The sequence below is a fragment of the Scyliorhinus torazame genome, chromosome 7 (assembly GCF_047496885.1).
Source record: "Scyliorhinus torazame isolate Kashiwa2021f chromosome 7, sScyTor2.1, whole genome shotgun sequence".
NCBI lineage: Eukaryota > Metazoa > Chordata > Chondrichthyes > Carcharhiniformes > Scyliorhinidae > Scyliorhinus > Scyliorhinus torazame.
This window is the reverse complement of record NC_092713.1, coordinates 119,527,959-119,544,051: the sequence shown is the minus strand read 5'-3', so window position 1 is coordinate 119,544,051 and position 16,093 is coordinate 119,527,959. Positions and strand designations below refer to the sequence as shown.

Here is a 16,093-nt window from a genome sequence, read left to right as displayed (position 1 = left end):
TTACCTATCACTATGTAGAATATTTGCATGAATGCCACGGAGAGGAACACCAATGTTGGTGTTTATTAACTTATCTGGACAAGTTAAGATGCCATCATCCACTTTTTTCCTCGAAGATTCAAATAGACACTAAAAATCAGTACAATGTTTGTGAATTTAGGGATGTCTACTGCAGGGCACATGTATGTCAGACATAAATGCTAACAGTGTATTAACACAACAGTTTTAAGTACTGGCAGTTTATTGCCCATCATACAAAATGAACCAACATGGCAGTTGTGCCAATGATTAAAACTCTCAGAACATATGTACATCGTATACTTGCAAAAACATTATTTCAAACAAAAACAAATCTGTATCAACTACATTGTACAGAATAAAGTTGGTCTTGGATTACAATGGTAAGTTGAACAGCTGGTTACCAAAGGCACTTCCTACAAACAGGAAATATCATCTGCAGGCTACAGGAATTTGAAGACATGTTTATCCTAGCCATAGCATAATTGAATTTTAAAAAAAGAAAAATGTTCAAAAGCAAAACGATTTATTTACTGTACAATTAAAGATTTACGTAATATTTCAGTCATCGTCAGTGGTATTGCCTTGCAACAATACATCTGCATTGCTTTTATCATCTCTTTCTGTACTGAGACTTCTGTGGCTTGGTTTGCTTGAATGGTCCTTACCATCACCGTGACTTGGTTTGTGAGATCGCTCTTTGCTTCGACTGCGCTTGTGAGCTTTCTCTTTGCTATGACTACGCTGCTTCTTTATCTGTTCACCATCATTCTCATCAGTCCTTTCTTTGCTAATACTTCTTTTGTTTGATTTTTCTTTATGTTCATTACGGTGTTTAGATTTCTCTTTGCTTTTGCTTCTACTACGTTTGCTGACACGCCCCCTGCCAGGACTACTGCTTCTGTGCCTTTTCTCTCTGCTCTTGCTTCGACTATGCCTTTTATCTTTTTTTGATTCCTTTTTATCATCTTTATGCCTCTTTTCATCTTTTTCTCTTCTTTCTTCCTTACGTTTTCTGTCTTCTGTCTTCGATTGGCTTCTTTTATCCCGGTCTTTAGATCTCTCTGATTCTTTCTCAACATTTCCTCCTCTATCTCTATCACTCACTCTTTCTTTGTCTTTCTCGTAATCTTTTTCTCGCCTTCTGCTTCTTTCATTTTCCTTCTCCCTTTCTTTATCTCTATCCTTTTTATCACTCCTTTTATCTCTGCTGCGACTTCTGTGATGGTCTCTGCTTCTGCTTCGCCTGCGGTCCAAGCCTCTATCTGTGCTTCTAGATTTATGCCTATCCTTCTCACTTCGCTCTCTGTCTTTAACTTGTTCTCTTTCCCTTTTCTGTCGTTCTCTTTCTCTTTCTAATTCCTTGTCAAAACCAAAAGATCCATGGCCTTCTCTATGACGACTTCTGCTTCTAGATCGTCTAGGAGATTTGCGTGGGGTAAGAGATCTTCTTGGTGACCTGAAAGACAAGTCAATAAATTGCCATAAAATTCTAAGTGCTTTAAAAATAGCTTTTTAAACATATGTTGAGGTATTTAAATAAGCCAAATGGTATTACCTCGAATGTCGGCGCTCTGAAAGGCGTTCTGGCTCTTCCATACTATCCTTCCCATCCTTTTTAGCAATTTTCCTTGGTCGGGTTTTGAGATACTGGTCCAAATTCTTTTGAACAGGAACTGGGATTCTTGGAAATAAGGTAGAGAACCATTCCAGTTTAGTAAGGAAAGAACGAATCATCTCTCCTATTGTCATGACACATCCTCCTCCAGCTTTTACATCTAGCTCCTGAAAAACACAAAAAGAAATATCATTGGTAAAACAGATTTTTCACCCATCACATTTGTGTTAGCAGGTGAAATATTCACAAAACCCCAGCTTTTTGTTTAAGAATGTACTACCTTTGTTGTAAACTACTCATTTTCACATGCAGCTCTACCTGCAAAAATTTCAAGCCTATCCCAAAATTAATGTTGACTCCTGTAATAAAATGGTTAAAAATTAGACTGTTCCTATTGAAACTTCTGTAATACCACTAACAGCTTATGCAAACTATTTTGCATGTATCTGTAAAATAATAGGCACCATTTCTCCTAGGACTGACGTAAAAAACCCCCTCAATATTTGATCTAAAGCTGAATTTTAATCATCCTGAATGGAAAAACCTCCCACAACCAATCTCTTCAAAACCAGATAGGCTTTTAAAATAAATTACTTAGTGCACCAGCAACGCAAACTGATTAACATTTATGTAGCTACAAGGATTATAGCTAAATTTGAAAACGGTCGGCAAGCCGATCAATTTTCTTCTTGTATGGTGTGATCTTCACTGTACTTAACATTAAAACAAGTTTTGAAGCAATAGCAAACCAACTGCCATGAAGCAGTGAGGTATTATCAATTAACATTCAATATTATATATTTTGAAACTGTATAGTCCACAATGACCGTTGTCTTTGGAAAAGGGTCATTACCGCATGATTGCCTCCTTGCCATGCCCTCTCACAGCTCAGGACATGTTAGTCAGCTATTGTCAGTTTCCACCTACAGTGCAAGCACACAGGAAAATCAGATTTTATTAGGCTAGAAAAACAAAAAAGACAGTCTAAACATAAAATAAGCGCTTGCACTCACACACATTAATCAATAGTGTTGCTCAGCTACATTTCCAAATTCACCTGCTGCCCAATGAAGATCTAAAGAAGAAAACAGGGCAATTAGCTTAAATGCTGGCAGTCTCGGAGCTTTATTAAACTCAGGCTCAAATCTAAAGTTTTGATGGAGACAGATGCAATCGCAGGCAGAATGGCAGCTTCGTGTTATAAGTGTACTTCAGTGTGCTACTCAAAACACGTCCTGTACTACAAATTCGCTGTGTATAGATGAAATACAGAGGGGGGAGAGAAAAAAAAAAATCAAACCAGAAAATTAGAACTATCCTCTGAAAAATCATGTTCTTTTGAACACATAACAAATATTTTTCTTGGCACGAATGGGTAGTTTAAAGGTCTGTGACAGGGAGGGTAATATTACTTAAATATGAAAGCTGAAGTCGATCAAATGCATTGAATTATAACGGTCAATTGAACTCAACAGCAATTATCTAGATACATGGAAATAGCATTTATATTCCAAAAATGGGTAGTACTCAGCACTTCCATCACTATTAGAAGCTGATCAACAGTCTCTGCTGTATCATCTCTTTCTTCCCTTTCCCAAGAAAAATTAATTCATACAACCATACAAGTTAACTGAATATATTGGCATGGGTTTAATGTGCATTTATTTTAAGAAGTTTACTAATACAGTTATAACTAAAATTATTACAAAAGCAACCAAATGAGGACTTTAACCTTAAGTAGGAATGAAGAATAACTGCTACCAGTTAGCTTTGACCATCAAAGTAGGAAATGTTTTTAAGTTCAGATCTTAATTTCAATTTGCTACATGTTAAATATAGAAACTTGAGATATGTAAATTCAAAGAAAGATCAAGTTTCTTCCTCCAGCTATTTCATAGAAAGACAGAGATTGCACCAGAACAAGATCCCACGCTCCACTTATTGTTTCTGTTCATAATAGCATCTTGCGCTATTTTGTTTCAGTTTGAAAGCTTGCAATTGTTAGGGATGGGAAATGAGTTGAATAAACCATTGTTGCATATAGCCACCTCTGATAATCAGTCTAATATTTTATATGAATATACCTTTTCCAGGATTTGAAACAAAATTGTAAAATTTTTCCTTAAAAAATGTAACTATGCTCAATATTAGATGATAACATACCTCACAAAAACACATGGTAGTCTGCACAAATTTTTTGTGGCCTATCAAATTAACAATTGAACTTGCATAAAATGTAACGGTAGTACAAATCTTGCTGCAATGTAAAATAGCACTTTTCTAAGTGCAAATAATGTGAATTTACCAAGCTTAAGACTTGGGCAAAAAGCTAACCAGTAAAATTTCAAATAATGATGCATTCAGTCTTCAGACCCGACTGTCTGACAATCAGAATTTTCTAAGTATCATAAGCTAAAATAAATGTGATTGAATAGTTATGTACAAGTTGTAAATAGTTAATAATCTGGTAGTTGTTGCAAGCTTAGGCAGAATTTATAAAGATCTAATTTATACAGAATTGCTCTTCACCTTCTTTAGTAATAATTTGAGTACATGCGTCAAATGATTACATGGGATATATGGCACAGAAACCGGCTATTTTGCCCAACCAGTCCATGCCAGTGTTTATGCTCTATTGAATCTCTTTTTATCTTTTCTCATCTAACTCCATTATAACCATCTGTTTCCTTCTCCCTTGTATGCACAATCAGAATATTTCATAATTTTAAAGACATCTATTAAGTCACCCCTCAGTCTTCTGTCTTCAAGAGAAGAGACCCAACCTTATGTTCTTTCCTGATGTTTACCCAAATATTTCTGGCATCATCTTTTCTGGTAAATCTTCTCTGCACCCTCTCCATGTACATTCTTTAATAATATGGCAACCAGAGCTGCATGTAGTACTTATAATCTTTATTGTCACAAGTAGGCTTACATTTATACTGCAATGAAGTTATTGTGAAAAGCCCCTAGCCGCCGCCTTCTGGCACCTGTTTGGGTACATTGTGTGAGAATTCAGAATGTCCAAATTAGCACAGGGCTAAATTGCTGGCTTTGAAAGCAGACCAAGGCAGGCCAGCAGCACGGTTCAATTCCCGTAACAACCTCCCCGAACAGGCGCCAGAATGTGGCGACTAGGGGCTTTTCACAATAACTTCATTTGAAGCCTACTTGTGACAATAAGCGATTTTCATTTTCATTTCATTCATTTCAATTACCTAACAGCACATCTTTAGGGACTTGTGGGAGGAAACCTGTGCACACAGGGAGAACGTGCAGACTCCAGACAGTGACCCAAGCTGGGAATCGAACCTGGGACCCTGGAGCTGTAAAGCAACAGTGCTACCCACTGTGCTACCCACACTGTATGGTCTAACCAAGGTTCTATACATGCTCAGAAAAACATTAACTTCTTTTCCATTTTGATTGTGATGGGAATCATGCACAAGTTTGTGGGTGATACAGCGTTTAAATATGGGTCTTAAGATGAAAATAATAGATTGGAGGAGGATCCTGATACAATGGGAAATATCCCTGTCCCCGTCAGATGTCTTTTACTGTTGACAAGTGTAGCAAGCAAGTAGGCGGCCTTGGCCAGGCTGCATCAACAAGCATATTGGATCTAGCTTTGGTACGTTCGCACAGTAAAAGACATTGAGACCCGAAAAAACTTCAGGAAGACTCCTGAGCTGATAAACCAACAGTCATTAAGCTGGTGCCTTTTATATGGAAATTTATGCTTTGCCAATGTCATTCAAATAAAGAATAATTAGGGGACATCAAATTCAAGTTACAGAGTTCCCACTTGGTAAAATAAAATAGTACGTGTTGCACCTGCATGATGTGGGAGCTGGTGGACCCCATTGTGGTCCCTATAGAACACATCTCTAGCAAGTGTTGGTTGCTGGAGGACCCTCGTCTTGAGTTAAAAAAAATTTAAAAATTTAGAGTACCCAATTATTTTTTTTCCAATTAAGGGGCAATTTAACGTGGCCAATCCACCTAACCTGCACATCCTTGGGTTGGGAGGGTGAAATCCGTGCAGACATGGGCAAATTGTGCAAACTCCACATGGACAGTGGCTCAGGGCCGGGATTTGAACCTGGGTCCTCAGCGCCGTAGGCAGCAGTGCTAACCACTGTGCCACATGCCGCCCCTCTTCATCTCAGAGATGATGAGCTGGAGCCTGAGCTTCAGACAGTGAGTGGAGGTTACCTGGATGCTGTGTTGCAGGAGACAGTCACGCCCCTTACATTAAGTACCTTGAATTCGGTCTGTGGTCAGAGACTATGAGCGAGGTAGGTAGAGGGATCCAGGAAGTAGGGTTGCAGGAGGTTTCAAACAGGTCTGAGATTCTTGGCCCTGTCCGGATGAGAGCAGGAACTGTGGGGAGGATGAGCAAACCGGCCACAGCACTGCGTTACCTACCTGGTGCTCGAGATATCTCATCTGGGCTGCAGTGGAACCTGGGAGTGGGAGGGCAAAGATCCAGTTGTTGGGCAGCACGGTAGCACAGTGGTTAGCACTGCTGCCTCATGGCACCGAGGTCCCAGGTTCGATCCCGGCTCTGGGTCACTGTCCGTGTGGAGTTTGCACATTCTCCCAGTGTTTGGGTGGGTTTTGCCCCCACAACCCAAAGATGTGCAGGGTAGGTGGATTGGCCACGCTAAATTGCCCCTTAATTGGAAAAAATGAATTGGGCACTCTAAATCTAAAAAATAAAGATCCAGTTTTGGGGTCTACGTTTGTACCAGCGACATAGGTAGAACACGGGTAGAAGTTCTGCTGAAGGAATATGAGCAGCTGGGGGCTAAATTAAAAAGAAGAACCAAAAAGGTAATAACCTCTGGATTACTGCCTGAGCCACAATCTAATTGGTACAAGGTCAATAAGACTAAAAAGGTAATGCGTGGCTCAAACGTTGGTGGGAGAAATGGGTTTGAATTCATGGGACATTGGCACCAGTACTGGAGAAGGAGGGAGTTGTTCAGATGGGATAGTCTTCACTTGAATCATGCTGGGACCAGAGTCCTGGCGAATTTCAGAACTAGGGCAGTAGATAGAGCTTTAAAGTAAATGGGGGGAGGGGGGTGGGTTCAGTTGTATGGAAAATTGGAAAATCAAAGTTAAAGGAGAAAGTGGGAGTGCAGGTTAATGATGAGGACTTTAAACTAATTAAAGGGGCCGAGGGCTCAGACGAGATTTCCAGAACACAATAGATCAGAGTATAGAAAGTGTGAGGCACAGCAAAAAAAGGGGACAACTATGAGATGGGGGGCAGTCAACGCAGGACTACGGGTGTTGTACTTAAATGCGCGCAGTATACGAAACAAGGTAAATGAGTTTGTTGCACACATGGAAATTGGCGGGTATGATACTGTGGGCATCGCAGAGACATGGCTGCAAGGGGATCAGGGCTGGGATCTAAATATCCAAGGATATGCGTCCAATCAAAAGGACAGGCAGTTGGGCATGGTTGCATTATTAACAAATTAGCATAATCAATAACAAGAAACCATATTGGTTCGGGAGGTGTAGAATCTGTGTGGGTAGAGTTGAGGAACCGTAAAGGAAAAAAAGACCCTGATGGGTGTTATGTACATGCCCTCTAGCAGTAGTCAGGATGCGTGGCAGAAAATAAATCAGGAGATAGAAATGGCATACAAGAAAGACAATATTACAATAATTATGGGGGACTTCAATATGCAGGTATACTGGGAAATCAGGTTCGTAGTGGATCCCAAGAAATGAATTTGTGGAATGTCTACAAGATGGTTTTTGGAGCAGCTTGCAGTCGAGCCCACTAGGGAACAGGCAATTCTGGATTTGATGATGTGTAATGGGGTGGGCTTGATTAGGGAACTTGAGGTGAAGGAACCCTTAGGGGACAGTGACCACAATATGATAAGAGTTCCTCCTGCAGTGTGAGAGAGAGAAGCTGGAATCAGATGTAATGGTTATACAATTAAGTAAAAGTAACTACAAAGACATGAGGGAGGAGCTGGCCAGAGTTGATTGGAATGGGAGACTAGCAGGAAAGGTGGAGCAGCAATGGTAGGTGTTTTTGGATGTTAGGTGGGAGGCACAACAGAAATTCATCCCATGATATTAGGAGCAACCATGTTAAGGGGAGGACAAAGCATCCATGGCTGACAAGGGAGGTCAAGACAGCATAAAAGCAAAGGAAAAAGCAGACAAAGTGACGAGAATTAGTGGGAAGCCAGAGGATTGGAAAGCCTTTAAAAGCAAGAGGACAACTAAAAAAGCAATGGGGGGGGGGGGGGGGGAGAAGAGAAGAGAGAAGATGAAATAAGAGTGTAAGATAGCTCGTAATATAAAAGAAGATTGCAGGAGTTTATCCCCCGATATATAAAAGTAAAAGAAGCAAGAATAGACTTTGGGCCACTGGAAAATGAGGGTGGAGTAATAGGGAACAAAGAAATGGCAGAGGAACTAAATAGTTTGCATTAGTCTTCACAGTGGAAGACACCAGTGGAATACCAGAACGCCAAGAGAGTAAGGAGGCAGGTGAGTGTAGTGGCCTGGCCATCACTGAAGAAGTGAAAGGTCTGGGGAAGCTGAAAGGTCTGAAGGTGGATAAATGACCTGGACCGGATGGACTACACCCTGAAGGAGATAGCGGAGGAGATTATGACGGCATTGGTGATCTTTCAGGAATCACTGGAGACAGGGTAACACGGTGGCGCAGTGGTAGCACTGCAGTCTCACGGTGCCGAGGTCCAAGATTCGATCCTGGCTCTGGGTCACTGTCCGTGCGGAGTTTGCACATTCTCCTAGTGTCTGCGTGGGTTTCGCCCCCACAACCCAAAGATGGGCAAGATAGGTGGATTGAACACACTAAATTGTCACTTAATTGGAAAAAATGAATTGGGTGCTCTAAATTTTTTTTTTTTTTTTTTTTAAAGGAATCACTGGAGGCAGGGAGGGTCCCTGAGGATTGGAAAATGGCTAATGTAGTACCCCTGTTTAAGGTGGGAGGGAGGGAGGCCAAAGTGAGGGAATTACAGGCCGGTTAGCCTAACTTCGGTTGTCGGTACGATTTTAGAGTCTATTATTAAGAATGAGAATGCGGAGTACTTAGAAGTGCATGGTAAAATAGGACTGAGTCAGCACGGCTTTGTCAAGGGAACGTCATGCCTCACAAATGTGTTAAAATTCTTTGAGGAGGCAACAAAGAAGTTAGACAAAGGAGAGCCAGTGAACGTAATCAATTTGGATTTCTAGGTCTTTGACAAGATGCCATACAGAGGCTGCTAAATCAGATAAGAGCCGATGGGGTTAGGGGCAATGTAGTAGTATGGATAGATGATTGACTGACTGACAGAAGGCAGAGAGTGGGGTTAAAGGGGTGTTTTTAGGATGGAAGCCGGTGACCAGTGATGTCCCACAGGGGTCAGTGTTGGGACCACAACTCTTCACGCAACGATCTGGAAGCAGCAGCTACGTTTTCAGGTGATACAGAGATATGTAGAGGGACAGGTAGTGTTGTGGAAACAGGGAGGCTGCAGAAGGACCTAGATAGGCTAGGAGAGTGGGCAAAGTGGCAGATGGAATACGTGGAAAAGTGTGAAGTTATGCACTTCGGTAGGAAGAATAGAGGCACAGGCTATTTCCTAAATGGGGAAAGGCTTCTGAAATCCGAAGCACAAAGGAGATGAGGAGTCTTAGTTCAGGATTCTCTTACGGTTAACATGCAGGTTCAGTTGGCAGTTAGGAAGGCAAATGCAATGTTAACATTCATGTCGAGAGAGCTATAATACATGAGCGAAGATGAACCATTGAGGCTGTATAAGACTCTGGTCAAACTCCATTTGGAATATTGTGAGCAGTTTTGGGCCCTCTATCTAAGGAGGAATGGCCTTGGAAAGGGTCCAGAGGTGCTCCCCGGAATGAAGGACTTGTCATATGAGGAATGGTTGAGGTCTCGGGGCCTGTACTAGATGGAATTTAGAATGATATGGGGAGGGGGATCTCATTGAAACTTACAGAATACTGAGAGGCCTAGATAAAGTGAACGTGGAGAGAATGTTCCCACTAGGAGAAACTAGAACCTGAGGGCACACCCTCAGACTGAAGGGACGATCCTTTAAAACAGGGATGAGGAATTTCTTCAGCCAAAGGGTGGTGAATCTGTGGAACTCATTGCCGCAGAAGGCTATGGAGGCCATGTCGCTGAGTGTCTTTAAGATAGAGATAGATAGGTTCATGATTAATAAGGGGATCGGGGATTATGGAGAATGGGCAGGAGAATGGTGATGAGAAACATATTAGCCATGATTGAATGGCAGAGCAGACTCGAAGGGCCGAATAGCTTAATTCTGCCCCTATATCTTGTGGTCTTATAGTAATTACTAGTGAAAAGTAGGGAAGCACGTGAGCCAAATGGTGCACAGTAACATCCCAAAGCCTCCAATGAGATACACGAGCAGATCTGTTTGTGTGACATTGGTCAGGACACAAGAGAACACCCCTGCTCTTCTTATAGTGTCACTTGAAAGCTTTGATTTAATGCTTCATTCTAATGGCAGGACATCCAATAGCAGCACTGCCTTAATAGAACATTGAAGTATCAGCCTTAATTATGTGCTTAGGTCTCTAAAGTAGGGCATGAACACATAACCTTTCCAATAAATGGAGAGAATGTTACCGTTAAGTCAAAGTCAGTTACATGACAAAGAGTCTTTGACAAAGGGTCATTGGACTCAAAACATTAGCTCTTTTCTCTCCCTGCAGATGCTGCCAGACCCGCTGAGATTTTCCAGCATTTTCTCTTTCGTTTTAGTTACACAACAGTACTTTGCACTGTCAAATTGTTGTGAAGTTGCTGGCATCTGCAGACAGGCCATATGGTAGACTATTGCTTCTCGTTCTTGACTTGGTGCATATTTGCTATATTCATTCTAAAGAGAGCTGGTTGAGCTTCTAAGAATGGTAAACATTTCTACATACAAATTATGGCAGCTTTAACAGTCACTGTGATTGCTTCGAACTAGCTTAATTTTTGAAGAGGAACTTTCCAGTTTCTCCATAAATTGGCCTCTGGGGTTCTCTCTTGTGAGCAACTGTTGGAACTGAAATGAGCTAGAAATGTTGATGCCAGGATAGTTCAATGACCCTCTTAGTCTTTCTGTGCCCTTTATTTTTGCATGTTAAGTGCCTGTGCACCCAAAAATTAACATATCTTGGTTGGGACTGGATGTGGTGGTAACTATACCCAGGTGATTATGATACAGTATATATTTGTGGTATAAGGAACTATATAAATCTAACCGTACCCAAGATGTCCCTTTAATTCTTGTAAAAAAATTAAACTGGATTCTGGCACAATAATCTCTAACATGCATCAGCAGAGTTCAGCCCTAGGTTACCGTGAATTCAAGTCTGCTGGATTCCAGGATAGAAGATCAGTGGTTTAGGAGATCTACTAATAAATAGCATGGCATTTGTTCTAAATGGGACTAGTCAATTCATCAAAACGATATTTAAATCACAGGCCCCAGGACAATAGGAACAAAATACAAATTAGTATATAATTAGCTTGGCAACAAGAAACCAGATTTGAATTGTTTTCATAGATAAATACAAATGTTTACATCTAAAAATTGGTGTGATTCAATACATTAAGACTTGTCTAAAATTAATTTGAACACCAACTGTTACTCCACTATGCCCAAAACACAATGAAAAGCACAATCCTTGCCAACATACCTCTTCATCATCTAAAAAAGGTTCATACCAATCCCACAAATCAGCTGGGGGCTGTGTGTACCTTTAGAAATAAACATTCAAGATGTTACGAATATACAGCAAATACAAAGTAAATATCACTTGCACGATAAATCTCTTTTACATTTTAATTTCTGCAGATTGGAGATATATTGACCTGATGTTGGTCTCCCAATTTACAGCCTCAGCTGGGACCATACCATATCAAATGCCAAGCACAACAAACTGGCAAGTTAATTGCATGTGCATGAGATTGTCAAATTCAGAATATCTATTTTTATTAAAGCAAGGTAGTGGGTGCTCTGTTATTTCCTTATGCAGATAATGATGGGAGGCACACATACGGTTAGCTACACTTTTTTCAAAGTAAAAGCACCTGTATGAACACCCTTCTCAAAATCACATTTTGTTTTGACATTATAGCAGTTTGCACACTGAATGAAAGCATATACAAAGCTTCTGATCACCTTACATATCAAGTGCAAAGTCTCTCCTAATCAGCCCAGTGTTCAAAGCCAAAAGTCAATTGAGCTAATCACTACACGACAGCTCAACCAAGAATCATTCAGAACAATCTGAAAGAACTTTAGTAATAAACACATTTGTTTCAGGTTGCAACATCTTCTTCAGGTGAGCTATTATTACTTCATGAGTAAAGTCACAAGAAACTCGCTCACAAAACCATTACTACATTTTAAACAGAAACTTGCCTGCAGCACCATTCAGCCAACTTTGTTTAAAGCACTGTAGTAAACTAGTACCATATTTAGCAGTAAAAATTAACCTTTAAATAGTTAACAGAAGTAAAAGGAATGTAGCTTTAAAATATCTGTATTTTAAATGAGTGCTTGTTTGAAAAAAAGTAGACATACCGTATATACATGAAGCCTAAACCTCGGATGTACGGAGAGTCAGTATGCGTTATTAGGCCCATCACCTGTTTACGAGTTAACTTCAGGGTAAACAGCTTGTACAGTAGACAAAAGGCAGTGGAAACAATGCCTCCCGTTCCAACACCCCGTACCTGAAATAAAAATTCAAATATAATTTTGTACAAATGCTTACACAGAATGTTATTATAGTCAATTTTATTTTCTAGAAATAGCATACATGGATTCAGAAGGTAAGAAAGATTGACCTGAAATCAGGGCAGCAGTATTTGAATGGGCTAAGTGGCAATTAATATTTGTGCTCCATAAGTGCCACCCCTCAATAAGAAACTCTCACCATTTTCCCTCAACATTCAATGTCATTAGTATCACTGAATCCCACATCATCAACATTGTGTGGATTAACACTAACCAGAAACTTAACTGGACCAGTCATATAAATACTGTGGCTGCAAGAACAGATCAAAGACTGGGTATTTACACTTAATGACTTACCTTCTGACTTCCCAAAGCCTTCCCACCACCTAAAAACATGAGTCAGGAGTTTAATGGAGTATACTTCACTTGCCTGATGAGTGCTAACCCAACAATATTCAAAATGCTCAGCATCATCCATGACAAAGCAGCCCAATTGATTGACACACAAGCCACCTCCTTAAATTCTATTTCCTTGAATACTATTTCAGTCCCACTGACACACTATCTGTGTGCCATCTGCAAGATGCACTGCAGCAACTCACCAAGGCTTCTTTGAAAGCACTCCTGAAACCCAATCACCTAGAAGGACCAGGACAGCAGACAAAGAGGAACATTATCATCTCCAGGTTACACAACATCCGGACTTGAAAATGTGTCACCCTCCCTCTATTGTCACTGGGCCAAAGTTGTGGAACATTTCATTCCCCACTGCTCTATGCAAGTCCCTGCACCATATGGACAGTGGGTCACAAAGACAGTTCACCATCGCTTTCAAGGGCAATTAGTGATGGGCAAGAAATGCTGTGCTTATCAGCAACACACCCTGTGAATGTATGACTAAACCTCCCTCCGTGCAAATATCTTGCGAATGGTCATAGGCCCGAACGTTATCTTTTTCTCTCTCTGCAGATGCAGTCTGACCTCAGTAGTTCAATCATTTTTTTTTTTAAGAAAAGTAATTCCTTCGTCCAAATTATCCATTATTATTTGATTAATTTGAACTCATTTTTTTGCTACAAAGAACGGAATCTGACAAATCAAGGTACTCTCTACTGAAGACGTTGTGACTATGGGAGTTAGTCTGAGCATTCCTACTACCAGCTTTGTACTGCTTGGTTTTCTCCCATTTTTTTCTACTCCTCCATGCAGCACTACAAGGGGAAAAACCAAACCCAAGCCAAAAGAAACAAGAAAATGTGATGTGCCTTGCTTCAAAGTCATTACTGGAAAGGAAGTGGTTGAAAGAAGTCATTGAAATATTTCGATAATAAAAACAAATTACTACGGATGCTGGAATCTGATACAAAAAAAACTAGACAATCTCAGCAGGTCTGACAGCATCTGTGGAGAGAAAAGGATACCAACTTTTCTAGTTTTGACTAAGTCATCCAGACTCGAAACGTTAGCTCCCTTTTCTTTCCACAGATGCTGCCACAGACCTGCTGAGATTGTCTAGCATTTTCTGTTTTTGAGTCATTGAAATATTTCTACTGGTCCAAACATATTTAAGTTGCTTTCCTTGAACACTATATTTGAGAGTTTGGGATGCAAGTCGAAGATTTCAAATATTTACCAGCCATCGATGATTTCCTAGGTTACTTTTTTTCTGCATGCATTCTTTGATTCAGTCACTTACCTCGCTATTTACTTCCCCAAATGAGTTCTCTACACTGAGTGAATTGGAAGTAACCAGTCAAGTAAATACCCTGTAAATTAGCACCAGGTTTGTCAAGGACAAAGGACTGGGACAGGTTCGAGGGCTGGGGGTTTTTGTGTGTGAAAGTTGGGCCGAGGAACTGATGGTGAAGGTATGACGCATCACGGTGGTAATGGCTGACTCACATGCAGATACGCGACCAGACTAGGCTCCGGAACACCTGGGTGAGCCAGGTGTTTCACTCAGGCTTTGAGAGTTGAGCCCGGGGAGTGGCGGTCTTAATTAATCAGAGAGTTCGGTTCCAGGCAGAGAGGGTCATAGTTGATCAGGATAGACGGGAGGGGAAGTCGGTGGTTCTAGTGAATGTGTACACCCTGAATTGGGACAATGTATCGTTTATGAAACAGCTGCTGGCTATAGTGCTGGATTTAGATAGCCACCAATTGATTTTGGTGGTGGGAGGAGAGAGAGAGAGAGAGAGAGAGAGAGAGAGAGAGAGAGAGAGAGAGAGACAGAGACAGAGAGAGAGAGAATATGCGGAACGGTAATGGGGAGGTCTCCCTCGACTTTGTGGGAGGCGCTGAAGGTGGGATCTGGGGAGATATTTAAGGCACATGTGGACGGGGAAGCGAGGGAAGAGCAGCAGAAACTGATGGATGTGATTCTGGAGGTGGATCGAAGGTATGCAAGGGACCCAACCCTGACACTTTTAAAGTGCAGGACAAAACTGCAAATGCAGTATGACTCTGCCCACAGAAAAATGAGGCCAGGGAAAAGGGGTGGTGTACGAGTATGGGGAGAAGGCCAGCTGTCTCTTGGTTCACCATTAAGGTGGCAGGAGGTCAGGGAAGTTGTTCAGGTTAGGAATCTGGAGGGTAGGCTAGTTTCCGCCCTTGATAAGGTAATTGGAGTGTGTAGCGGCCTTTTAAGAGAGGTTGTATAGGCCAGAGCCATCAGAGGACGAACGAGGGATGGCAGAGATCCTAGGGAGTTTGGAGATTCCACGAGATGGGGGAGAAATTGCGAGAGGAGCTGGAGGCACCACTGGGCCTGAAGGAGATTCAGATAGCATTGAAGCACACTCAAGTAGAGAAGGCACCAGGGCCAGGTGGGTTCCTGGTGGAATTTTATAATAGGTTTTTGGATTAGTTATGTCCTTTGTTGCTGGGCACCTTTCGCAACTTCTTGGCCCAGGTGACGTGGGGCAAGCGTCTATCTCGCTGCTCTTGAAAAAGGACAAGAACCCACAGTGTGTAGGTCGGATCGCCCGATCTCCCTGTTAAATGTAGATGTCATTAAGGTTGGAGCCTTGCCTTCCAGAGATAATAGGGGATGATGAGGGCGGTTTGCGACAGGTTGGAAGCTGTCAAACGTGCAGTGGTTGTTAAATGTGGTACTTACCCTGTGGCCGGGTCGGTACTGGAGATGGTTGTATAATTGGACTCAGAGATGGGGTCTAAAATGGGTGGAGTGAGGGTATCTTTTCGCAGTATTGGAGAAGTTTGGATTTGGACCTGGGTTTGTGCCGTGGGTGCGCTTGCTGTATGTGGCCACATTTTCTGGCGTTTGTATCAACACCATGAGCTCGGGGTCTTTTCCGTTGCACCAGGGCATGAGGCAGGGGTGTCAGATGTCTCCCATGTTGTTTGTGCTGGCAACTGCGTTGAGGGCCTCAAGTGCGTGGAGAGGGATGGTTAGATGTCGAACATAAGGTGTTATTATATGCAGATGATTTCCTGCAGTACGTTCTGGACCCGGGGTCATCCATAGGGAATAGTATGAGTATTTTGGGGAGCTTCAGTGTCTTGTCCAGTTACAAGTTGAACATAGGGAAGAGTGAATATTTTGTGGTCTGTGCATCAGGTGGGGGAGCCGGATTGGGGGGTGGTTGTCATTTCAGGTAGCAGGGACTAGTTTTTGATACTATGGGATCCAGGTGGCGGGGGAGTGGGAGTAACTTCGGAG

The 16,093-nt window shown here is 41.7% G+C and overlaps 1 protein-coding gene across 6 annotated transcripts in view; it reads right to left on the bottom strand.

Annotated features, from left to right (window-relative positions):
* Positions 1–223: 223 nt before the first annotated feature.
* Positions 224–16,093, bottom strand: part of prpf38b (pre-mRNA processing factor 38B) — a 36,519-nt gene continuing 20,649 nt past the window's right edge. For 3 of the 6 annotated variants that reach the window (XM_072511396.1, XM_072511398.1, XM_072511397.1), the window contains exons 3-6: positions 12,256–12,407; positions 11,366–11,426; positions 1,577–1,803; positions 224–1,477 (exon numbers count right to left, since the gene is read on the bottom strand). In XM_072511396.1, coding sequence (XP_072367497.1) covers positions 580–1,477; positions 1,577–1,803; positions 11,366–11,426; positions 12,256–12,407 — 1,338 coding nt within the window. In that variant the 3' untranslated portion in view covers positions 224–579. Of the gene's footprint in view, positions 1,478–1,576; positions 1,804–2,489; positions 2,560–2,649; positions 2,712–11,365; positions 11,427–12,255; positions 12,408–16,093 lie in introns of those variants that run through there. The other 3 variants (XM_072511399.1, XM_072511401.1, XM_072511400.1) reach the window with 3 other exon arrangements.